The following is a 27259-nucleotide window of genomic DNA, read 5'->3' on the forward strand; positions in this document are numbered from 1 at the left end:
AAGAACAATATATGCTTAATATTAAATAAAATCCTAAATGTTTAAGTTCAGTTATCTAATTCTGCTGGTATCTGAATCTGTGCATAAGTAATGGTGATTCAGCTGGGAAATCAACATTCCTCACACATGCAAGATTTTATTCCCTATCCTCATGCAGATTTTAAACACCTTTCTGAAGAAGTCTCAAAGGGCTACAGATCTTTTTCACTCCAGTTCACGTTAAGGTGCTCAATGGCACAAGTTGTGGTGGTCAGCATTGCTTATTTTGCCACGTCTGAACTGGATTTAATTGGAAAATGATTGTCTAGTTTCTCCAAATTAGGAAGTTAAAAAAAATAAATTCTGCAGGGACATAACCAAAAATCTTTAAATAATAAAAAACAGAAAAACAGAAATAAAAGTTCCGAGCACTGTCAACAGAAGGAATCACCCGGAAGATGGAAGACTCAGGTTCAAAAGCCTCTTCTGTGCTTAATCAACTTCATATAATAAAATAGTCCTATATGCAAAAATATTATTTGGACAAAGGTCCCCAAGTCTAGTCACATCATATTTCAGGTGGGTGTCCTGAATACAACAGTATCTTCTGTTTTCATATTGCACTCTGTGGCTTTGTCCAGTGCTTCCATGCTGGATTCATAAAGCCTTTCCTTACCCGCTCGGTGCCGAGTGTTTCTCCCACGAGGGCAGAGGAGCAAGGCAATGGACAACAGCGACTCCAGCCCAGGCTTCACTCAGGCTGCCCTCAGCACCGACAGCAAGGCAAGCAGCCACTTACATCTGTTCTTCACTGCCAGTTTGACACATTACAACAGCTTTTAATTCATATGTTTTTACCTCTTCCTAGGGACAGTGAAGCCCTTGTCTAATTGTGAAATGTATGGCTTGCTTAAAAACCCACAGTAATTACAGTATTAATTGGAGATACTCTTTTTTTGAACACTCACTGAATTATTCTTCAGGATAGCAACCACTGCCTCTGAGACAAGCTAGCTAGTGTTCAGTTGTCCAGCTTTTATTTTCCACTTAAGGACATCTCCTTGCTTTCCTCCCCTATCTAGCTTAATCTTTCATGATGAAAAATGGCACAAGCTCCAGCTGTTAAGGCTTCCTAGCATGAGAGATTGTGCTGGTTTTGGCTGGGATAGAGTTAATTTTCTGCACAGTAGCTGGTATGGGGCTATGTTTTGGATTTGTGCTGACAACAGTGTTGATAACACAGGGATGTTTTCATTATTGCTGAGCAGCGCTTACACAGAGTCAAGGCCTTTTCTGCTCCTCACCCCACCCCACCAGCGATGAGGCTGGGGGGGGCACAAGAAGCTGGGAGGGGACACAGCTGGGACAGCTGACCCCAACTGGCCAACGGGCTATTCCATACCATATGGCGTCCTGCTCAGCATATAGAGCTGGGGGAAGAAGGAGGAAGGGGGGGGACGTTGAGAGTGATGGCGTTTGTCTTCCCAAGTAACCGTTACGTGTGATGGAGCCCTGCTGTCCTGGAGATGGCTGAACACCTGCCTGCCCATGGGAAGCAGTGAATGAATTCCTTGCTTTGCTTTGCTTTGCTTGCGCGGCTTTTGCTTTCCCTATTAAACTGTCTTTATCTCAACCCAAAAGTTTTCTCTTTTACTCTTTGGATTCTCTCCCCCATCCCACTGGAGGGGGAATGAGCGAGCGGCTGGGTGGTGCTTAGTTGCTGGCTGGGGTTAAACCACAACTGAGACAAAGGCAGAAGTCAAATGCTTTCTGGTTTCCAACTGTTCCAGTACTGACTGTGCAACACTTTCTGGACAATGCAAACACTGACGACCAACTTGATTGCTTTTGTAAACTGCCGTGTCCAGTTCATGCTGCTACCAATGTAAAAAAAACAACAAAAAAAAGATATTTAATTTGTAAGTGAAGTTTGAAGTCTACATACACTGAAAATAAAGATAATTGTTAATGACTAAAAACAGTGTACAAGGGAAAAATCACATTTTGTTAGAAGTACATGGGTACCCTATACCACCCCACGGACACCGCTACGCAAAACAGCTTATGCAAGCATATTTCAAAGCCTGTTACTGATAATTCAAGGAGTGTAAGTACTAGAGCACTCCATATTCAGCAAAAGGTACAAAAAAAGGAAAAAAAAAAAAAAAAAAGGGTGTTTTGGTTCCTGCTTGGTACCATAGGATAGGCGCTTTGGCATTTGGCGAAATCTCAGTTTGTGTTTTTCACTGAACAAATTATCATAGATAGATTTCATTCGTATTACTAAAGCTCAAGTTTATGTCATTTACACTAACTCTATAGCAGTCTCTTATTCAGTTTTGAAATACACTGAATACAGCAGCGAACCTAAGGAGACACAAACCCCAAAAGAATCCAGGACCATTTGTGGCTTTTTTTCCTTAAGTAGGGATTGAGATTTATTTATTTTAACTGAAAAATCCTCCGCATGGTTTCCAAACTTGTGGCATTCATTAGGAAATAGATGCAGAAACCGAGAAATGCTAAGGAAGGGCTTCTAACCGTGAGTCACCAATTTACATGCTGTACTTTGTACAGCAAGCAACGCACTCAAAGAAGGAAGCATGTTAGAAACTATTAAATATAGATGGTAATTATGTGAAAATCATGTGGTCACAGCTGACTTCAACAAGGATCAGTTAAAAATCTTCTAGAGAAAAAGGAAGGGGTGTTGCTTCATCCGATACATTTGGTAGAGCAATGTTTTTTCTGAACGCTCCTGTTTGGCACAGAGGACGAGAAACACCAAGGACTGACTTTCAGTCCATAAAATCAGAAGGGGCCAGTGGATTTTGGGAGCATCTCTTTTGTGTCAGACTGAAACACTTCAAATTACGTTTTATAATTACTTCACGTGCCTGTCTATAAAATAAGGGTGGTAGAAGTGGCAGCAGCAGATACTAAATATTGTTTCTAAACACGTGTACTAGAGAAGAACAGTTTGTGTAACCTAAATCCTTCAGTGTACCTTTGAAACATGCAAAATCATGACTCCATGATGATCATTCCTCTCTAAAGGCAAATCAGCCTCAAGAATACAGCTACTGTTGAGCTGCATAGACGTGCTGTACATACCGCCTTTTCACAACGTCCAAAGGCAGGAATACTTATTTTAGACAAGATGCTAAAACACAGCTTATTTTAGCCAAGATCCTAAACCATCTTACCTCCACAGCCAGAAGGCTCTAAGCTCCCGTGTACTCGTGACAGCACTTAAGCTACGGCTGAGTTTATAGACTTTATAAGCATTCTTTCAGAGTGGAGGTTGTTGCTCAGCTTTGTATATTTGTTTTTATCAACAGGGCTATATGGACAACCTCTTGCAGTATAGAGCTAAAGAAGTGACAGGTTGTTAGGGAAACAATTCGTCGGTAGGTAGGTTCCTGCGAAATTCAAAAGGGTGTTTTTTCCCCTCTTTTGTTTTTGGAGAACAGTCCGAGAAATCCAAGTGATGTCTTTCTTACAGGAATATTTCAGATAGCTAGCTAAACAGAAGCAAGATTTGGCATTTAGCCTGGGATTAGTGTGAACAGCCTCTTAACTAAACATTATGAAGAAAGTTAACTTTAAAATGCTTTGAAAGGTCTGTTTTCATGACAGATGGTAATAAGGGCTCATCAGTGCCAACTTTTTTTGTTTCCACCTCAGTTTTCAAAAGCTTAAAGTTTTAGGTTAGTGCTTCTGAGAAACCATTACATGCAGAGAGGAAAAATGCAGATTACAAAATTAGATTACTCACTATGTTTATTGTGTGCAACATATTTTTCTAAATAACACTAACATATGAAGAGTAAGAATTTGACCGTGCGCTTAATAGACCACTTTCCCTTTCTCTTTATTAGAATCCCTCTTCCCCTCCCCCCCCAGCTATTTCTTCTTTAATCTTTATCTGTACACCTGGACAGTTATTCCTCTCCTCACAGACCCCAAAAGACACAGCAGTCGGTAGCAGGTAGAGGTTTTGTTTGCATAATACACTCACTAGGGAAGACATGGTAGAACTATATTTTATTCAAGAAAACCCACACATTCTGTCCTGTGGTGACCACAGGCTTTGCTAAGCCATAGATATCAGCAAATACTGGAACAAAATACAGTGTATCAGATTGAATCAAAGCATTTAAATTCTGAATTACAGTTATAATTTTCAGGGAAGGCTAGTTTCAGAATTGCATCATAGTATCTAGTACAATGTTGTGCAATGTAAGTGGCGGAAACAGAAATGGAATATTGGTCCTAATAAAAACCGAAATGTAATGACTTTTGTATGACATTTAAACTGTCAAGACAACAATTCATAACATTCTACCAAAGGCAGCATATAGTTACAAAAATACTGGTCCAGCATCTTGTTAGTGGTGAAGCAATATCCAAGGTGCAATGGCAACGTGCCATTCTTAGTCAAATATTTTTTAAAAAACTATTTTTTCTATTTTCCCCACACTGATGCTAGCTGAACACCGAAACTGCTATGACAACCTAAAAGTCACTACTTATCATGTGTATTGCACCAAAGATTTATGCAAAAACACATTTTCCAAGTTGCAGTATAAAAGAAGCAAAATCTGATAAAACTATGAATATGCCAAAAGACATTTTACTGCAACTGATTTTGGATGAGCAGGTTGCAACATCTATTGAGCTTTAAACAATTGTCCAAGCTTGTCCATTCTATCCATTATCCTGAACTTAAGGATACAAAGGTAAAAGACGAAGTCCTTAATACTGAGAACAGAATTAAATCACTTCATACTCCTCTCCATTCACCCACAAAATAAAAATATTCCGCCCTCCTCTCCTCCCAATACCCAGGTAATTTCAAAGTCAAGCCTTGGAATTACCCTTGTTCTAATATTGCACTGTGCTAGGATTGTACTGTTTCCATCTAGAAGTTAAAACGTATAGTATGTGACCAAAACTGCTGGAGACAGTAGACCTGCTTAACTTGCGGAGGTATCCCAAGAAATGTGCATCAGATGGAGACATAACTTAAATGGCAAAGAGTACTGCAGGCTTGGCTGTGGTCTGGACTTGGGCCAAAAATAAATTAGCCTGCCTGCCATTTCCTTCAAGAAAACAGCATCAATTAATAGTCTTAACCAAAAGACGAAGTTGAGTAAGATCAGGTAACCATGTCACATTCAATGTTACATCCAACAACACAGAAATGAAGGAGTAGCAGACAGGAATATTAATCATATTTCCTTTTAATAATGGTTTAGTCAAAAGTGTAGCTTTGAAAATCTCTAGCTAGTTGTGAAAACCTGAAGAAGCTGGGAAGCGACCTCACTTTGAACAGTACAGTTTAAAGCTGTGGCTTGGCCTATCTGCTTTCAAACTCTCCAGTAGCACTGCCAATCTTCTAAATAAAAGGTACCGCCTGGAAATAAAACGAAGTCAGCTTTTAAAAGTTGGTGAATGTGGTATTGTAGCAGCCTAACTCTGACTGAAGAAGAAAGATGAGATATTTTTATACAGTAAACAAAAGACAAAGTAAACTGAAATCTTCAGAGATCACTTTAAGTGTATACAATTTGGATTCTCATCAACGTTTAAAACTACCAATCATAAGGTTGCCACCTTACCTTTTCTGGACTGGCACACCTGATTTTAAACAGGTTTTCCTCCAGTCTCCCAAGTTTCTGATCCTCTTATCCAGTTTTCTGCTGTACTGCTCTCCCACCTTCATGCTGAATACCGAGTCAGTCCTGCCTTCTGCTTTTCTTGGCAGGAGGCAGAGCAAGCTTTTAATTTCGGTAGTCAGAGTGACAGAACAACAAAAGCACAGCAGATAGAAGAGCTTAATTCTTCCCCAGGAAGAAAATACATTTGGTTCAACAAAGGGCTGCAAAATCTTCCAAAGGCACCTCTTTCCCCAGTTTTTGCCTGAAAGCAAGATGGCAATCTTAATTGAAAAGGGATGCTAAATCTTTTAAATAACTTAAAAATTCTTTTTTATATAAAGCAGCAAAAACATTTTTCTCTTCAGAAAGAGAAATGTTAACAAAGAAACACGCCAACATAAATGCACTGTTCATAAACTTCAGCTAATTTAATTTCACAAGAAAGTAAAATTTTAGGACTATTCTTTAACCTCATCAGTACTTTCTGAAGAAGATTCTTTGGCATCTTCAGTCTCTCTGTCGCTTTTCTCTTTATTTAGATTTTCACTTTCTGATTTGGTCCCATTAAATAGAGAGTTTTCACCATTTACAAACCCATTCTCTGTGACTTCAGCATCAATAGCTTCATCAATCTTTAAGTCCCCTTGCTCTTCCACATCTTCTAGGTTTCTCAAGACAATAGGGAGTCTAGAGTCTGCCACAGTGTTCTCCAACAAGGCAATATTGCTCTCTTCATATTTAGGAAGCGGAGCTCCATCTGCCATTTGTTTGGTATAATACTCTCGGCTAGCAGCTGCACTCTTTACTGCCTTCTCCAAGATCTCTTTTTCACCTAAGCGTAATTTGATAGCCATTATCGCATGTGAAGTAAGGTCACGGGTCTCCAAGAAGGACTTATCATCCTGTTAGAAAAGAAAAAGTGAGTTTGTTAGTAACAACCAACACAATAATAAAAAAAAAATCCTTCAACTTCTCTCTCTATGAGTTAACAAAAAGCAACGCTAGGTTCTTCAGGCTGAGCCAAATGGACATATATGAATGAGGGGGTCTGCATGGAGTCCCAGCGAAATTTGTCAAGAATTCATAAAGCAGCCAGAAATTTCCCCACATAGATCAGCCTGCATAACAAGCAAAGTCAGGAGACTTCACAAATATATGAAACACGTAGGTTCACTTATATGCTCGCAATAGTAGCACATTTCATTGCAGCCTGCAGAATGCAACTACTAGACAACAAGTTGAAACTGATTCCCCATTTTACTTGCAGAGAAAAAGCAGATAGCCTGTATTTGGAGAATCAAAGAAAAAAATACATTAACAAAATTACATTAACAAAATTTTCTTTTTTGCAATCTTATTTGATTTTCCTTAGATAATGCAAATCTGTTTCTACACTTTAAAAAAGTACAGAATGAATTATGTACGAACATTCAGATTAAAGTTTGTAAAGACAAGATGGGGGACAAAATATCTTTTCCTACAATCATAACACAAAACGTTTCAGACATTTAAATTACATATAATGATAATTTTACCTCTACAGTTGTTTTATAAGTTTTCAAAAGAAGGGATGCTCTGGCTTCTAGGAATGTCCAAAGTTTAACTTCATTGTCCCAGCTAACGGGAAACTCGGAGTTCCCCAGAGTGAAGATTTTGTCAATGGCATGCTCGCCTATCAAGTGTTCCTTCAGCTCTTCTGCAATAAGTATAAAACCAATCTGTTAAAAACAATCTCGTCATTCACTATGTCAGTTGACAAACTGCAGAAAGATTTATTTTCAATAGTACAGCTTTGAGCAGCTAACAAAAAAAAACCTTCTCCTCAAATAAGAATTATCAGATATGCTGGTTATTTCTAGGATTCTCCTCATAAGAGGCAACTGGAAGTTTTGAGGTTAGCAGAAAATGGACCTTCTGCTCCACACTGAAATAAAGATACTTTATGTATCATAGCCTCTCATACATAGCGTAACTCTGTGACAGTGAGACGGAATGTTTTGTGTAATACTTGATAAACAAAAGGGAGTAATTCTTTAAAGAGTTCAGTGAACTTTTTGATAATAAAAGGAACAGGCCAGAGTGTGCAAATAGCAATGGAATTATTTTTCCTGTCATTTTGGTAATCTTTTTCAGTAGCAGAAACTCCCTACAGTTGGTCAAAAAAGACATCCATCAAGCAAACCTCACACAGAGTAGAAAATGTTTAATCAGGTCCTTGACATTACACAAATTCCATTAATCTTTTAATTACCAAATTTCACTCCTGCAAAGCAGCTATCGCAAACTTCACAGAACACTTGCATGTAGTTTCTCAATAAACAGTTTTCTTATACAGTATTTAAGACATATAATCTGAGCACAATCATATATCAGAGTAATGCAATTAAAATGTTTACTAGCTGTATTTTCTTCTCTGAGCCAAAAGTCACCCCCTTATCACCATCCTAAAAATTTTTTTACTTGAATTTACTTCCCTGAAGTGGTCATGCAGGTGGACTAGCTGATTGCTGTAGGTCCCTTCCAACTGAACTATTTATTCTATTCTAATTTCTTAATAAGTTCTAAAAGATAGATGACAGGACACAGTGAAGGCATGACACTAAATAAGGTAGGTTGTTTTTATTGAAGAAAGCAAATAGAGCACATGCAAAAACTTAACTTCAGTATTCCTACTGGTATTAAAATCCACATCATCTGCACAGCATCCCTAACTGCAAGGGAATTCTCTGTCACATCTATAACCTCCAAAACTGCATCTAACCAGCAAGCAGTTATTACAAACATTTAATCAGAAGTTTCACATGCACAAATTAAGTGAATATTTATTAATTGTACATATATTTTCCCCATAAAAGTCCCTAACATAAGGGAAACACTACAAAGACAGTTTGCAAATACATAAGCTGGGTTTAGATTATAAACTACCAAAATATTGAAAATACTCAACTTTGAAATGTCTCTTCCATATTTCTCCTACAGTACAGAATATTCCAATTCCATACCTAAATGATTCTAGCAGTGATGGCTAATATGCTATGATTTTAAGCATGCAAACCCCTAGGTCTCACATGATCTTGTTCTGTGAACCATTTTTAAACCTAAGAGCTAAAGGTCAAGCTCCAAAGCTCACTCGTTCACAACAGCCTGGGAGATGAAAAAAATTAAAAACTGCATCACCTCATGCTTTAGGAGTTCCAGAAAGGCCTATGTTACTGAAATATTCCCTCAGACAACATGGTCAAAGACTGGGTTTCTCACTAGCTTATACATCCCTTTTTAACCTCAACTCCTCAAGTGTTCTGATCTTCTGGCTTAATGTTTTATATAAGTGTTTATCACATTCCTGCATTAAAAAAACAAACAAACAAAACCCAAACCAGACATAAATTAGGTTATCTTCATAAAACATCTTACCTTCACTCATACAAAACACTCGAAGGAAAGCCAAAAGCTGGGCAGAGATTGGAGGCTCAGTGGAGTGCAAGGCAAAAACACTAGAACTGATAAAAGAAACAATCAAACGGCAATAGTAAATGAAACTTCTATTGTCATACCTTTGAACTTATTTCAACATAAAAGACCTTAAAGTATACAACAAATGCACTGTTACAAAAGTAACTTTTAAAAAATTAGGTAATACTAGTTCAAACTGAAGAAAAGCTTCCCTAACCTGTATCTGAAGAATTATCTCTACGATTTTACACTTACAATTAATTTTATATGGCTTTCATAATAAATTCATGAAAATACAATGTTTCACGTCTGCTGCTCCTAACAGTACCCTCTGGACTGAAAAGACTAAAGGAAAATGCTGTGGTTCACATACTGAGCATCGGAGTATGTCTACAAGGGATAGGAAAGAAAGGAAAACCACAGATTGCTTCAAATTAATCCTTGCTCTGTTTTTGTTCAAATGGTTATTAAAGCAAAGGCTTTTTTCCTTATATATGGTCCAAATTAGATGATAATATAGCTCAGAGAATTTCTGTAAATATTATTACAATAGCTTTAATTTGCTATACAAACAGGATAAATATTGCACCTAAGAGAACTATCATAGAACAGCTTTATATATGCTCTACTGGACACTATATACTTTGGAAACGTTTTAAAAAACCCACAGCATTGTGTTTTACTTACGTTGGGATACCAGCACGAGCTAAGACCTCTGCCTTCATAGCATACAGCCTGTCACTTTTACTCACGCCAAGCTTTATTTTCACTCTGTCATGTGAATTATTATCAAAGAAAAAACCACTGTGGATCACAAATTCAGCGTTTGACCGAGTGCCATAAAAAATGTAAATCTAGAAGGATGAAAAGAGAAGTGAAGGGACAGGAAAAAAGCTTAAGATCAGCTCACAAAACTGACATAATTTGAAAGTTATTTCCTGAAATAGTTACTATTCTGAGTACAAGGTATATTTGGTTATACAAAAAAAAAAAAAACAAAAAAAAAAAACCAAACCAAAACCCACACTTTGTTTTCTGGTATCGATTCAAATGCTGTATATAGTGTGGCAATATACTTTAGAGGTAGATGTAAACATACCCATGTAACAGAGACTTTGAAAGGAGAGAAGAGGTTCTTATTCTATATTTTAAAATAAAATGCTTTTTTTTCCTCACACTGTCATAAAATATCAGTATGATCAGTAAGATCCTATGCCCTTTAAAAGCTAAAAATTCTGAGGCAAGGAGGTCCCGTTAAAAGAAACGGTGTTTCTGGGGTCATTTTCCCCCCCATATGTCCACCCAAAAGAGTAACCTACACTGCTGATGGATCAACTTTGCTTTTGTTTTTATGTTACATTGAGGCATGGATATACAAAATATACAGAGAGATCTGATCTGTGTTCAGCCAGTATTTATTTTTGTGTTATACTCTGAACTCTTTATCTAAAGCAAATAGGTTACTTTAATTCACAGTAAAAAAAGAAGTTCCTAAATATAACCTCCAAAAAGTGTTTAATTCGGGGCTAGGCTGTATGAAGTACGTGGGACAAGAGGTCAGAGTAGCTATGCTCTTCTCCCATATGAAGAGGATATTTTTCCCCTTTTGTTTGATAATGGAATTGTCAATCAGAAAAAAAGTTTCAACAGTTAGAGAACTCCCTTCTTAACCTTAGGGTACAGCAATGCTCTGGAAACCTGTAAGCTCCCACTCCTCCCTAACTGACAGAGGAAGGTACAGTGTTCTCTTAAGGGCCCAAAACCACTAACGATGCCATTTACTTTCTTTGTTTTCAATTTTAGGTTAGAACTGTTTATCCTAAGCACCAAATGCTTAACCATTATATTAAATTATAGTAGACATTATACTGTAACACAGTCACATAATGAACAAGTGACCTGCTTAGGTATGTTAAGGCAGTAGTTAAGGAGGCAGTTGCTAACCCTCTCAAATTTTAAAACCACTGCGATACATCTCATATTAAACTAAAGTCACATATCACGTGTAGATTATACAGTACGCTCTTACACTCTAAGACTGTTTTACAAAAAAAGCCAATTAAACAGAATGAGAAAGTTGCTTTATTCAAGGCCAGTGTTTGATAGATTCTGTGGACTTCTGCTGCCTCACATTTTTTAGTAGTAAAAGCAACGGTCATATACTCTTCCTGCTGAAACTGTAAGAAATAACATCTGCACAGTATATTAAAAGACTGAAGCGTTATATAATTAAAGTGCTTTAATGATGTCGATAACAGTTAAAGTTTGCACAGAAATTTTAAAAACTCTGATAAATAGCAAAGTAAAACTACTAAAATAAAATCAAAATAGAGGAAGCCTCTATAGTTGAAATGGAGAGAGCAGCCAGAACAGCTATATGACACATCCATTGCCAGCTGCGGAAAATTATAAATGGGATCACTTCTGGAAAAACTGTGGACCCCTTTTAACTCATCATACCGGTATTGGGAAAAACAGCAAATACTTGACTACCGTAACAAATTCTAAGTGCAACACAAAAAATGCACAATCACTGTAAACCCCAGCATAGCAATGAAGATAAATATACCTCTGGGAAGACATACTAAAAAAGATTTTTCAGACACATCTTTCTTAAAAAAAACAAGGTAACAATACACAAGAAAAATGAAAATCAAAATATTAAGTGTAAGACTGGCAAAATAATGCACTAAAGGTAATAACTCAGAGACTGAGTTACAAAACATTTCAGGATGTTTCATAGCCAAAGTCTTTTTCTGGCCATGCTGACTACAGTTGCACAAGCAGTAGGACAAAGAGAGCGCTACTACACTTGAGGGCTTAGGCTGGCTGCTGACACAGCACAGTGACCCTCCTACCAGAGATTTCCTACACTCCTGGAACCACTGTCTTCAATACATCACTAGTTTTAACACTCATTTTTGTTTCTTCGCAGTTCTGAACAAAATATTGGATTCTGAACTGTTCCACGCATCTTTGCAAGACTCGCCCTTTGGTACTCTCTGTTTCAGGATGAAGGGGTGGTGTACATGTGTGCATGCCTGTGTGAAAGGGAGGGAGTATACTTTTACGTCCTTTCTCATTTTCACTAAGCATGGGAATGGCGGCATAGGTAAAATGACTGGCAACTGTACTGCATTTAACTTCTTGTTAAATGACGACTAACAAGAAACAAACCAACAACCTTTTTAAGAAGACTCTACAATCTGCTGTTGCAGACAAAGTGACACCCCAAATCTAAAATATATTTATCTTAGTCCTTTGGATATGGCCTTTTATTAATCTTATCCAGAATACCAAACTCAGTGTCTGTGTACGTCCATTTACCGGTGATTAAATATTTCAACGAGTTCTCTAAAATATGAGGAATCAAAACTCTCCTAAAGTTGCGGTCTACCAAGTGACAGAAAATATTTTATTCTGAAAAACGTGCACTTATTTAGTTTGGTGGTATTTTCACACAAAATTAACTCAGCATAATAAAATTCAAATGTAGCAAGGCTTAATCCACACCACTCTGCTATTAAAATTTTGTAGGGAGTTACCAAGTGTCCACAAAACTTAATTAAAGAACAATTATGTAGATAGTTGTTCACACTACCTGTTCTCCCGCCTTGAAATCTTGAAGTGCTACACATTCACAGCGGTCATCTTCTAAATTGTAGCCTGTAGTGATCTATCCAAGGAAAAAGTTACAAAAGCACCTTTAGCATTTTATATTTATCTCCCCCACCGTTGACAAAACATTGTCCTATTGGAAACAGATACTAACAATAGCAGTTACATACATTTCCTTCTCTGCACAATATAATATAGCTGATAGTAATTGTTTTATGATTCCTGAGCAATCTCTTTTTAAAAAATCTCTACATTAAAGAAATCTAAGGGAAGAAATAACTTACCTGAAGTGAACGGAAGGCTCTGAGGAAAGCACCTTCCACAGACCACAGACAGTCCCATGCTAAAGCTGGCAGCTTGTTACAAAGTTCTGGAGTTTTCAGTCACTCCCATGAGGCCCAAGGGAGCAAGGCGCTCACAGCTCTATATGCTGTGCTTTATCCTTCCACTGCCAGCACAGTTTTGATCTCTCAGTGAAAAAGGATTAGATAACTGTGGATCTTTAGGGGATACAATCTTCAGAGAATTATAATTTACTTGCAAATAATCCCTTTATCTAAAGTTAAATAATACTCTTAAAATGCTAAAAGGATTTTTTTTTTATGGTAGCAGGCAATGAAAGAGGATCAAGTCTCTTAACAAACCTACACTTCTCCGAAAAAAATTACAAAACCGTAAAGTGGTCACACTAACAAGTAAAGCTATTCTAAAAATGTAATACTTTTTTAAAGTGACAAACAGCATGTTCCTGGAACAGCGTCATGAAAGGTGCAGGCACAGATGCAGCCACAGGATGGACCATAAGCTGCTGAACCTTCAGGAAGCAACTTTTATGGTAGGTATTCTGCGTTCAGTAGTGGCAGAGCTAATGTGGAAAAATATGCTCTGGGCCTGGGGAAAGACCTAGAAGAAGCTGAAGATTCTCTCTTAGCCTTTGTAAATGGAAACATACTTTTTTGTCAGATGACTCACATGTGAGTTGCGGTATACCCTGGTTCCCATTTTGGATGCAGTTTGTCCAAAGACAGAACTCCGTGGATTATTTTGAAAGCTAGGTTGATGGTTTACACGTTAATAGTTTTACACTGCTTGCATCATCAAGTGTGCATTTGTCAGCCAAAACAGTGCTTTCAAAGTGAGCACGGGGAGCTTGTCTACAATGCAGCAAATCCAAAACGGCAGCCACGAGCGCAGGCAGCCTGGCCCTGCGGAGGCTTGCAGAACTGCTCTGCATGCAGATGCCATCACTTCAGGTCCATTAATGGGTTTGTGGCGTGTTGAGATGAGAACACAAGAGTCACGCAATACAGCCTACTGCAAAACACAGGCTGTAGTACTTGAACACAGAAATTCCTGTACATTCATGATGTTGGACTGAGCAATTTTAACTAAGATCTCTCGTTTAGAAGGTTATTTAACCCTGAATTCCAGGTTGCAGGTGCTGGAGGATTTACCTTTGCTATGACAAATATACCTTCCAAATTCAAATACAGTCATCTTGGGAAAAACTGCAACTTTCATTCAAAAAAGGGAACTCTTGACAGCACTTGACCCATCCTGAAATATTCTTAGTAGGCAAACTCAATGAAATACTTCTGAATGTGACAACTCCATTCCAGTTTCTTGAAATGCCTGTGGAACAGGAGGCTTTCAAGGACTGCGGAAACTCTGGTATGTTAAGAGAAGGATTCTGTCAGTTTAAGCGTGCTTCACTAGAGTACTGTTCGGTTTTGGGATTGTTTTTTTATTTTTGCCTTTAAAAACAAACAAACAAACAAACAAACCAAAAAAAACCCCCACAACACAAAAAAAAACCCAGCAGTGCTTCTGAAAGGCTTTTCTATAAAGCATAATGGAGTGCTAGACTCTTATTTCCTCTTTCTTTTAATAGCAGTCATGTAAGAGAATTAACAGGGTGTTTACTTCTCTTCCCACATGATAGCTGACAAATTGCATCCCTTCAGTTTTATTTCTGAAGCAGACTGATACATGAATTTCAAGTTGTGTATAAAGCATGCAATAGTCTGCTTGGTCAGTGATTAAGGATGGACCCAGCCCAACAGGCAGAATGTAGCTTATTTAAAACTCTGGCAGAACTGGTAATCAACCTCTGACTGTCAAAATACAATCCCACTAAAGAATAACAATGAGAAATGCATGAAGACAACCATTTTGATATAGTTCTTAGAGGCAGGTTGATCTAATTAATAGTGTCAGAAGCAAGAAAAGCTGGACTGACCTAGCTCCAGTTAAAACCCAAAGAGCATTTTATTATCTAGCTCACGGAAAGGGGCCCTGTGGAATAAAGCAAGAACAGGGATCTATAGTAGCTGACTGACTCAAGAAGTATTTCAGCACTACATTTGGAATAGACTAGACAGGAGCACATACAACGCCATCTTTTGTTTCTTACTTTCCTGCAATGAAGAACAATTCCCTTCATGTATTTTAAAGGGATGTGCTATGATTAGAGTGGAACCCACCCTCATCTCACTCTACAATAACATAAACTACAATACAGACAGCTTACAGTTACCTTAGCAGCTTACAGTTACCTTAACAGTTTTTTTCCCCTATTTCTAACACTAGAAGGAAACTAACACACAACAGAAATAGGTTTAGTAGCTTTTCTTAGCCCATTATCAATATTACAGTTGTCTATCCTTTCTAAATCTATAACCATCTAAACTAGTTTCTGGAGAAAGATGAAACAAACAAGTCAAGTCTGTATATACATACAAAATATTTAGTGTTCAGAACACACACAGACCTCCCCCTCCCCCCTTTAGGATACACTTCAGCATAAAAAAATGCTTCCAGCCCTGATATACTACTGCACTAGCAGGTTTGGCTCCAGAGGCTGGCTCCATATCAAACCCATTGTTGAAGAGCATAATAAAAATAAAAATTACTTTATCAATTTAAATAGAAGGTTGACTGATTAAAACAACATAACTAGCTGCTCTTTTAATATAGGCTACTTAATTTTTTCCCTCCCAGAATCTTAATTCTCTTCCTCTTTCCTCTAAACCCAACTTTGAAGACATTCATTAAGAGTTCTCTAATGAATACAGACAAGTCTCTGCAAAAGCATCTGAAAGAGATGCCCAGCAGGAAAAGGGTACAGGAAGTACTGATACTTGCAGCTAAGACTTATATTACAAAAATATACATTCCTGAATTCTAAGCAATTTTCTTTACATTGGAGACTCTCATCCAAGCTTTATTGCTAAATCAAAGTTATGAGATTGCATAACAAATAGCAAAAGGCAAGAATCACTGTTAAAGAACAACATGTAATCACCTTCTAATAGGGAAAAACAAATAAATAAAAAAACCCCAAACACTTGCAACTCTGTAGCCTAGCCTACCGTGCTGTATTTGGTACAATCATAGTAACAACGAATTAGCTAAACGTCAAGTGAAAACCAACTTGCTTTACAATTTGTTCATTGGAACCAGGCTTTTCTCATACCAACAGTACTAACACATGCTGCTGTCCTAATAGTCAGGTCAACTCTCCCACAGAAGAACCAGGTGACTTGAATAGTATGGTCATATTCACTGCTTACAATAAATAATATTATCTACCAGAAACACAATTAGAGGGTATGAATTTTGGAGCGTACATGAGACTGGCTAAACAACATTGATAAACCATCGTCTTACGGATTTCCATTTCCTCACTTCAACATTAACTATGCTATTAATGAAATCAAGACCTCATCTTCTGAACTAGCTCATGTAAGCCGAAATGTCAGCAGGTCTGACTTTCTAGATACATATGTCACCTTTTAAATGTTTAATATGCCCTAAAGTAGTATTTTTGCATTTTGTTTCTTTGATGTAGTAACAGATGTACTGTTTTTGTTGAACTAGGCTTTGTTCTTGTTGTTGCTGTCTCCATAAACAAGGCTCTTTGGGCATGGTTAGGAGAGCAGGCAGTATTTCTTAGTTGCAAATTTCTAACCACTTTCCCCAGTGGTAGCTACAAGAGACAACCTTCATCATTGTCTGCTTTCCTATTCTCAGAACAAATCTGTCCAGTATTGTGACTCTTTTTCAGCCCATCAGAAACAAAACTCCATGTCAGAAGAATATTCAAACTTGGCTGGAAAAAAGATATCATGTAAATGAAAACTTTTAAAGGTACATTTTATGTATATGAGACACAACTGTATGCAACTATGCAATCACTTCTGAAGTTTTCTCTAGATGAAGGAAGTTCCCCCCTGAGAAGCTATCATAATACATTTAAGAAACTGACAAATCTTTCTTTCAGATATTAGTTTTTTAAGGTCACTTGGGAAGATAAAATACCTGTGTTAAGAAGTATAATGAAAAGTGTTATTAAACTGTTCTACAGCAGTTCAAAGGCTTAATACTTAAGCCCTAAAGCCTTTCAGCAACACTGAAGAAAACCTTACCAGTCCATTAGTATGATTACACATGTCCCATAAAGGTATTAGAGCCAATGTAACTCTGGAACCATCTTCTGTTGGAATCTGGTTCTGCCGTGTCATAACAGAGGAAACCGCCCATCTACAAAAATTAAAAACATTAGATGGTCAATGTTCAAAACATTAATACACGATTGGCTGTAGTCCAACCTTAAGCAATCATTTAGGCTGGGAATTTCCAAACTAAGTTTTCTTAAAGATCACACTGACTACAGTAACAGTAGAAGGCAATGCCACTTGAAGGAAAAGCAGCAGCTCCTAGGTTTCCAAGACACGCACATAGACCAATTCCCAAATCAGGATTGCAATCCCACCCCTCCTCTGCACTCTTTGCAACAGAACCTTCATACCTTCCATTACCTCAACCAGGACCCACTCCCACGTCACCTTCTTCTTCCCCAACACTTCACTGCACACATACCTCTCACCACACATCCCAAACCTGGGGTCAGCTATTCCTGCAGCTTCAGAGTAGTTCACAGCTGCTGCTTGGCAGCAGTAGCTCTTATCTACGTGTGCTCTTGTAAGAGCCAGGAGGTATTTTTCCCCTCGCTCCCTAAAAAGCCTATGTACTGCATGAACTGGAAACCAGTGTCATCACCTGACACATGCATGATATTTTGGCAAGGGCTTCTCTTCAGCTTATGAACTTTTGGCTTAGATGAGTATTGCCACATTTTCCGCTTAACAGAATAAAGAGGAAAAAGCACCCCAATACCCCAAACAGATATTCAGGTAAAAAGAATGAAGAAAGTATAACATAGTTTAGCATACAGACATCATTCAAAACCCTTCTAACTCAGGTTATGCAAAGGAAATGCCAGCTACCTACTCAAACTTAAGAATCTTTAGAAAAGCTTAACATTTCAGTATTTTCTAAAATTTCATTTTTATTTCAGACAAAAATGAATATTAAATGCCAGAGGGAAAAGAATAATCTTAGTTTCACTATGTTCTGGCCTTAATACATATATTTGTTGTGGGTTTTTTTGATGGGGGGGGGGGAAACACCACCAGGAGAAGGTCAAAATAATTTTAACACCCACTGACTCCAATACTAACAAGTATCTAATACACAGAATTAGACTTTCAGAAGGATATTTTCAGAAGAACTAGAGATTGCTTAGAAAGATACCATCAAATTGAAATCTCCTTAATTTCTAAAAAAGCAAGTTAGAATGTGGATAATTCTGATATACATACACTGTTTGAAACATAATAGCAATATGTTTCTTTTTAATTGTTGTACTTTATTTGCAAAATTTTAGACCATTTCACATGTAAGTTGGCGTGTTCCTCTGTGACCCTGTAAGTGAAGGAGGCGTGCTTTGGAAATCCCACTTTCATAGACTTACCCAGAAGTACAACTAGGCTAAAAAAAAAAAATCCCTGTAAGACCTCATGAATGCCTTTTATTCATGCTATTTTAATCACTTAACAGAATTAAAGGTCTTGTTATCGTCATTATTCTTATTTTTATCTTAATTATGTCACCCCCTATAGCACCTCCAAATGACACTCATGCTTCACGTGTACAGCTTGAGTTCTCCATCTCTCCTGTTTAACAGCCACTGTAAATATTAGCTTTTACTACTGTGTGCTGGTAAAGCCTTTCCTAAAAAAAAGAAATTAAAAAAAAAAAAAAATCCCCAAACCCCAAACCCAAACCTCCTGAAACGTCAACTGAATTATTTTCTTAAGAAACATCGGATTACTTTACTAATCTCAGACTACGTGTGTCAGTCGGCTAAATTAACTGCTCATAATGATTACTCCTTTGTAACAATTAAAATCTGCATATTTATTTTACTTTTTTCTTCATTAACAAAGTGTATTAGTATCAAATCCTACATGTAACATTTCAATAACAATAGGGCTTTCCTACCAATGAAGCATTTCCAGGGTCCCACAGTTCACTATACTACAAAAAAAAAAAAAAAAAAAAAAAAAAAAAAAAGAATTAAAATACAAACCAACCTGTAGTCGTCATAAGTGAAAGAATCCTTTAAGGGCAGTTTGCTGGCATTAGGATGGGTCTGGGAAATGCAAGTTTCAGAAAAAGGTGAAAAGAGAAAGAAAAGAGAAATCAGAAATCAGTCAGCAGAATTTCATTATTTAGCTGCCTAACAGATCCTAACAAGAGCCAAATGAAGCAGGAGGCGTCCAGCCGCGCTACAGAGGGATCATCATGCTATTATGCTCTCATACATCACTGTCAACTTAATTTGTTGTGCCCAGCAGCCGCCATAAATCTGTTTCTTCATATTTCAAGACTGGAACCCACAGACATCGTACAAAAATAAGAAATTTAAGGTGGACTGAGTATGTGAAGGTAAAACAAAACCCAGCCTGTGGTACAGGGTGGAGGAAAGAAACCAGACAATAAGCACATATTAGGTTTCACCAACTTCCACATTTTTCCTTTTCTCTGGGATATCAGTAAGGTATTTCACAAATGCAAGTAAAAATTATACATACAAGATTTTCAATTCTTCCTTGATACCTGTAAAGGTTTTGTTCAGTACAAGATGCACTACACCTCCGAAATAAAACGGATTAAAATATTTAAATAGTTTTGGTGACAAACAGCAATTAGATAGTAGCTATATTAAGCCACCTCCACATACTCCCATCTAAAAGTGGAGCAACGCCACTTGAGAACGCATACTGTAATTGTCATTAACAAGTACAATATTTAGATTTTAAAAAGGCTTTAAGAAGTGGTAATACCTGTTACTTTTCTGATCAATTAACTTATTAAAAGTTTCAAAAATACAGGTAGCTTTAAGCCCACACTAGCAGGCTTTCTTTAGAACTTCGTCCCAATTCACAAATGGAAAGCCATAATAGCATAAATTTTAATCTTCAGGTTCAATTAGGTCTCAGAGACAAATTGAAGTAAATGATCAAACGGTTATTTCAGAAGATACAAATGATTTTTTTGCATAGCTCTATCTTTGCCACACTCTTAATGCATGAAGCTCCATGTAGTATGCAGTTTTTTACTCTTGATGCATTAGCATCACAAGTGCATGGTAATTTATCATTTCTCACTGTAATGTACTTGCTGGCACTGTGTGCAGGACAGTAGGGGATGAGGTAAAAGTGGCTCAAACCGTAAATCAATTAGAAAACAAAAGCTTGTGCTCAGTGCGCAATTTTAGGCAAATTACATGTTACAAAAGACTGCCAATTGGGTGTTAGGTCCCAGGTGCCTGTTCTCCCTCAGCCCCTCCGGTTAACCCTTTGGATGGGCTTTCTCTGAAAGATGACAGAAGATAACAATTCCAGCGACTGCTGCCCCTGCCCTCATTTTTTTCTGTTTTTCGTTTTAAAGCACTCTACATTTCCATGTAATTTCCATTCACATCGACGATATGGTCATTGCAGAACAAATTCCCTCGAGTTTAACTGTAGACACACATTTTAGACAGTTATTTCTTCTCACAAAAATACTCAGTACAAAACCAGAACCGAAACCTAAACCCATAAATTTCAGGAGGTATCTTCGCTGCAGGTAGAACAGCGCAGATTCGATTCCAGAAACCAACGTAGAAATTTAGCTTTCACCTCCAAATAACAACTCTTAAAAACAAACACTGCCCTGCCGTTCTTGATGTTGTTCTTGATGGCAATTTAATTTCAACTTTTATCGCTAGTATTATTCATCTGTTTTACAGTAGCTTGATCTAACAAACTAAGCAGGGGAAGTCGACACCGGCAGCGGGACACACCCGCCCATCGGTCTCACTTTTCCAACACGACAGTATTTGTGCCTGTTTCATTTCTGTCGGTTGTGAAAAGCCGGGATCTCGTGCTGCACCTCAGGTCTGTAAAGAAGAAGATGTTTTACACGACCAGAGCAGCTGGGACCCGTTACAAACCCGCACCTCCGCCGTGCCGCCTCTCCGCGGACCGAGCGCTGCCCCGGCCCGGCCCCGCCCCTCGCCGCCCCGCCCGGAGGCCCCGCCCCCGCCGCCCCGGCGGCGCCCGCGCGGGCCGGCACTGCCCCCTGCTGGAGCCGCCGCGTCCCGCCCGCCGCCGCCCGGCCCCGGCCGGGCCCCCCCCCCCCCCCCGGCCGCCGGCGGGCCCCGGGGCGCGGCCGCCCTCCTCCCCGGCTCGGCAGGGCGAGAAACGCAAGGCGGCAATGAAGCCGCTCGGCAGCGGCCCTTCGATGGGACCGCAGCGTTCGGAGAGCCCGGGTTTGGACAGCGTCCCCGCAGCGGAGATGCGTGCTGCCCCGCTTCGGCTGAGGGGCTGCCAGGAGAGCGCCCAGGTGCGCGAACAGAGAGCCCCGGTCTCTCCTCTCTGCCCTTTCCTGCTCTCCTCCCTCTTCCCGAGCAAGAGCTTCCAACGGAGTAAATTACTTGGCGAAGGGCAGTAATTGCCACGGTCATAACGCGCTAAAAGTACAGAGGCACTGCAGGGGCTGCGAAGGGCTCGGCCGTGCAGAAGTGACCGCTGCAGACCGAACACAGCGCACGTGCGCCGTGCCTGCCCACACTCGGTACGGGCAGCGCCCGCCAACGGCGTCAACTTGGAGCAAATACCTGCGGGAAGCAAGGTCTATACGTGCTGCCGTTGTCCTCTCCGTGAGAAAAATCTGTATTAAACAGCAGATTGCCGTGAGGTTAATTGTTCATTTGACATGAGAGTACAGCTTCAACACGCAACCCGTGGGCAAAGATCCTGGATGCCACCGAACGCTCTGTAACCCTCCCCATTTGTAAATCTGTGAAACTTCGGGACTGCCCCTATATGGAGACCGTCCAGACATAAATCACATAAAACCACTAATAAATTACAATAAAAGACAAAATATATGGTCTTAAAAGACACAAGGCAGAATAAAATCCCAGTGTACATAATTACCATATTTATAACATTCCGTGGTACAATATCCTAGCAGCTATTTTAAAGTTAAGACACGTCAGCATATTTGGTCATGTTAGATTTCTGACTTGGACTATTTTACTACGTAACTTAAAAACCCTATAGATTACAAGAATCTGAAGACACACAGAAAAGAACAATATTCTGATTAAAAAATTGATTTAGTATGCAGCTTCTCTTTACAGTCCCTTGGTAAAAATGAAATCTCCCTAACAAACACTTAATAAAACCTGTCAATATATCTAGAAAGAAAAATGACACAAATGCATTAAGTATTAAACACCCTTGAAAAAAGTCACATATTCCATGAATTTTTGATGTACTATCTTGACATTAATGTAAAACCTTGATATTTATAATTGACAGATATTTAATAAAGTATAGAAGATGACTGCTGCATAGCATGCAAATTGCTCAGGCTGATCAAAAAAGATACAGACATATTTAAACTAAACAAACACTTAATACGTAAAAAAAAAAAAAATCAGATCTAGCTTTTATAGGTTCATGCAGCTAGGTCTCTACAGATTAGCTTTGAAATGTGACATTATCCACTACATGAACCCTAATTTTAACTTACCAAGTCTGTATGAAGTAGTTTCAGAAAGTTGGGAGGGGAAGCTTTAAATAAAAAATGGGAACATGAAAATGTGAATATATTCATTTAGATGCAGGTCCTGACATTCTACTCAAAGAGTTATTATAAAGAACAAATACCATCTATTTAGTTACCCTTTCTGTGAAAATATTGTCAGAGCTGGCAATCAGGGTGATGACCACTGCAAAAACAAATAGTGGCATGCTGAATTTCATTTTCCTCCTGATGCTGCTATTTCATAAAAAAAAAAAAAAAAAAAAGCAAGCTTCTTCCCCTTCAGCGTTCCAAGCCTTCTTTGAGACATTTGGAGGATATCTCAAAATAACCAGAAATATTAAAAAGTAACAGTGACTGCTGCCAGATTGTCTGCAGCCACTGCGGAAAGAGACAGACTGTTATTCTAGTCACCTAAAACACTATCAGACTAGAAGCCAGTTACTCAGTATGGCAACCAGAGAAAAGAGGGGGGGGTGGGAAGGAGAAAAAAAAAAAAAAAAAAAAAAGGAACAGACACTTTCAGACATTTTTCTGTTTCTGGGAAGCAGTAATATCCAGTGGTTCATGTCTCACGTTCAACGTTTCACATGAAAGCACAACTCCTGATGCCTGCATAGGGGCCTTTGCGCTAATAATTTCTCCATTACATTTTTGGATGGACATCACAAGATAATGATTCTCAAGTCTTATGAACTAGATGTTAGAGGGGGAGTCCACTTTTGAGAAGGCTTGTTTTTATTTGGACAGCATGAAGGCTTCAATGTAGAAAGGGTGGGTGCCTTTCCAGCTGAGAAGCCATCACAACCTTCACTTCTGCTATCCAGCCTACAAGGGCATTAACCTCCTGTAAAAGAGTGGCCAGACTGTGAGAGGCAATAACTCCTTAGCCCATTCAATCACAAAATGCCAAAGCTCATTTATCGGAGCTCCTAATCTTGACAAGGAATTGCCATTAAAATTACCTTAATATTTTCTTTTTTACCAAGTGATGCAAACTACAAGTCCTATTACTGTAACATGAAATAAAATGTCTGAGTAAAAGTTAAAATGGGAGTACAAAAGTTTACACAGTGTTAAATTTGTGTTCATATCCATGCTACTAGATGTCTTGAAAAGAACTGATGCATTTTGGTGTGAAGTCATATTGGCCAGTATATTCCTTTGTACCATTAGCCCTTGTATACTCCAAGTAAAAAAATGAATTGAATCATTGGATGTGATCAAGATTAGTGGGGTTTTTTGTTTGTTTTTTTTAAAAAGACACCACCTCTCAGCTGAGATAAGCTGACCATCGGAGTCATCTACTACTCCACTATAATACATAATTGAAAAAAAAAAGCCTTGTTTTTGTTGGTTTCTTGAGTTTGTAGATGCAGAGATGGTTGCGTTTCTGTGGAGAATATTTCAAGTACACACAAGTCCAAGGCAAAGTTGTGGGCAATCACTGCATCAATATTACTAAATCAGATTTCAATATTCTCCAAAACCTCTTGTGTACCGTTGAAGCAGAGACAGCTCCATTTCTATCTCAGGAAACCATCTTACTAAGTGTTGAGATTATACTGAGGCCATCACTTCACTCCCCTCCCTGTCCCCAAAACACTAAGGCTACTTGAAACAGTTAAAGCCAAAACCAGTTTAAGCTTCTACCTTGTTAACTTTCATTCCTTTGAACGTAAAGCCCAAGGGTTTGTTCCTTTTGACCAAACAATTTTTTCCCTCTCCTTCTTTGCAGATTCTCCCCTCTTTCCAATGTACTCATTAACATGGGGAGATTTTGTTATGAGCCTTGTTGGATGCTACTTGATGGTTTCAGGCCAATGTGTAGGTGTACAAAAACACAAACACACACCACACACACACACAATTTCAGGGCCAGAAGCAGGAAGATCTGTCAGCATTTGCTGGTTACTGTCCCTTTCCCAGCTCTAGAAATCCTTTGAAGCAGCAGCCTTGAAGAGAAACTCCTCTCTGTGGAGCTGCTGAGGCTTCAACTGCCCTAAAGCTAAGTAAAATAAAGAATTCAGAACGGAGGATCCTAGCGATCTACAGGGAAACAAGAATTCGCTTTTTCCATTGGACATATGCTGCCTAACCTAACGAGGGAAAGCCAGTTCACTGTACAGGACGGGAGACAAAGCCAAAGATTGTTTTACTTTGTAATAACAGTTTATAACTACAGAGGCATGCTCTCGAATTTTCAAACAGCCCAATTCATGAAGCACTAGGAATTATGTCCACAAACCTGTGCTGTATGACTTTTCTAATTGAAGAAAGATCATACAACTTTGCAAAACCTAATAGAACAAATCTTAAAATTAAAAAGGTACCACAGGATTGAAACTTATTAAATCTAAATAATATTCTTGCTTATTCTTTATGTCAGCAATTTTTATTTACTTTCACCAATATACACAAGAAAGCACTGTTCCAGACTATTAGGGGATTCATGCAGCGGAAGCAGAGTGGAATGACTCCTTCTGGTGCAATGCAATTTAACTGCACAGTCCCTTTTTCTGTACCTTCTACCTGCAAAAATTGTTCTTAGTTAATGAGACAGCAGTGGCATAACAGACAACTCAAACCATGACATCAACTACTAACTCAAGGTTCTGAAGGACTGACAACCCACTTCACATGCAAAGGGGACATTAGCATTTGGCTGACGGAGTACACAGAAATAATTTTGAACTGACTGCAAACGAGTACCCTGCCTACAGTCCTGTGGCATCTCTTTTATTAAATAGAGGCAAGACAGTGATGGACTTTTTAACATCCACTTCTTGATCACTCCATTTACAGAATACTTCTTAACATACAGAATTCTAAAATAGTAATCTTTCCCAGAAAAGAAGGCACTCAGATATGACATTTAAATTAGTAACCAAGTTTTCTATACCTTTTCCTGTCCTTTCACAAAATCACTTAGAGCTGAATGCAGCCCCACTAAGGGCTGAAGGGATGAAGTGGGAGAGCAAGCTGGGCTGCGACTGGACATGTTTTGCAACAAGACAGCCTCCCCAGTCCCTCCCGTCCTTGTTCATGTAACAAGAAAGACACACTAAGTCCATTATCTCCTGTGGTAAATCTCACAAAATGTGAGTTAAGTGTTCATGTTGAGCCTTAGATCGATAGGTTCAGTCTGTAGCACTTCATTCACACAGTACAATAAGATAGCTACAGTAAAGAGTTTCCTTGCAAAGGTCTATGCCTGCATACCAGGACCTATCATTTACTCTTCAGGCTGCTCCTGAGGTACAAGGTTTACCTTGTTAATTTTGTTTAGTGCAACACGCACAAATTAATCACACAACTCTACTATTAATTCAGTGAATCACAAGCCACAAATAAAATGCTGTGATGGAAAGCCTGAAGCTTTAAAAGGACAGGGACAATATTTCCTATTCACAACCACTTCACATCCAGAGAGTTTCCTAACAAGCATTAATATTATGCAGTATGGCCAAAGTTTTGTTACCTGTGAATCGACTACTCAAGTTTACAGATAAATCATATCAGGAGCCACGTAGGTGGAAGCTTGGATCACGATCCTCTTATATCTGAGGTACGGCGCTGCACAAGCGGCACGGCACGCGGGGCATGGGAAGTCCCGGAACCAGATGTACTGGGACTACAGTGCGCACACATCCAAAAGTAAAAACTTATCACTTCCTCTTCAACTCGCATTCAAACCACAGTACAAGAAAATAAACTTTGGTTTACTTAGCAACATATCAATCTCCTACTGTGCAGAGTATTAGCATTGGGTCTGACTGAAGAGGATAATCCACTTTGTAATTTAGTTAAATTACTAATTTTAACAACGATAAGTCCCCTGTATAATTTTGCAGTGCTTAAAGAATACATCCTTTGAGTATTCCATTCTAAGAAACATCAGCTTGTTATCATATTTTAAATTTATGGAACATTTGTAACTGCTGTTATATCAGGAAAAATATTAAATCTGCACAATAAGTATAAACTTTATATGAGAAAGTATACTTCTAAGTGTGTGATGATCTCCTGATGTCTGCTGAGGCACTCACTTCCACAAAAGACACAGACAACATCTCTGGGGATAAACTCAACTGCCCCAGAAAGTGCAACTCGGTTAAAAAATAAAAATAAAAGCAACTAACAGAAAAGCAAACAAAAAACCCTCGCCACTCTATTGGCTGTAAAAACAGATGCTTATCTGCATTCTCAACTAGGAGAGTGGTTGAGAACCCTGTCTTCCAAAAAAATGCTTTAAAAGCCCATAATCCTAACAAGAGAACGTATTATTCCTCCCAAACGTGGTTTAAACTGTGCAGAAACAAATTTTGTTTAGCACTGGCACATACGCTTTGAAGTACATCTCTGTTTCTCCAGAGGAAAGAGGGTGTTTAGGCTAGTGTAACAGAATCCAAACCATTCAGAATATAAAACAAATTAAAACCTACTGATTAGGAGATCTTAACAATGAATGTCCAAAGAAAGATAACATCTACATCTAAAAAAGAAAGATATGTTTTATCCTGTCTGTCCTCCTCCAACTTTAAAATATTCTGACTGTAAGAAATAGCAGACACCAAGTGGGACGTGCCTGTATTTCGATC

At 38.6% G+C, this 27259-nt stretch overlaps 1 protein-coding gene across 1 annotated transcript in view; it reads right to left on the reverse strand.

Annotated features, from left to right (window-relative positions):
* Positions 1 to 4007: 4007 nt before the first annotated feature.
* The window catches only part of SETD3 (SET domain containing 3, actin N3(tau)-histidine methyltransferase), a 64028-nt gene continuing 40776 nt past the window's right edge, over positions 4008 to 27259 (reverse strand). Inside the window, exons 7-13 of the mRNA XM_087747669.1 lie at positions 19151 to 19209; positions 17141 to 17255; positions 12697 to 12771; positions 9783 to 9949; positions 9057 to 9142; positions 7178 to 7338; positions 4008 to 6544 (exon numbers count right to left, since the gene is read on the reverse strand). Coding sequence (XP_087603795.1) covers positions 6101 to 6544; positions 7178 to 7338; positions 9057 to 9142; positions 9783 to 9949; positions 12697 to 12771; positions 17141 to 17255; positions 19151 to 19209 — 1107 coding nt within the window. The 3' untranslated portion in view covers positions 4008 to 6100. The remainder of the gene's footprint in view (positions 6545 to 7177; positions 7339 to 9056; positions 9143 to 9782; positions 9950 to 12696; positions 12772 to 17140; positions 17256 to 19150; positions 19210 to 27259) is intronic.

Source organism: Nipponia nippon, unplaced genomic scaffold (assembly GCF_047370975.1).
Source record: "Nipponia nippon isolate SJK-2023a ecotype South Korea unplaced genomic scaffold, ASM4737097v1 scaffold_11, whole genome shotgun sequence".
Classification (NCBI taxonomy): domain Eukaryota; kingdom Metazoa; phylum Chordata; class Aves; order Pelecaniformes; family Threskiornithidae; genus Nipponia; species Nipponia nippon.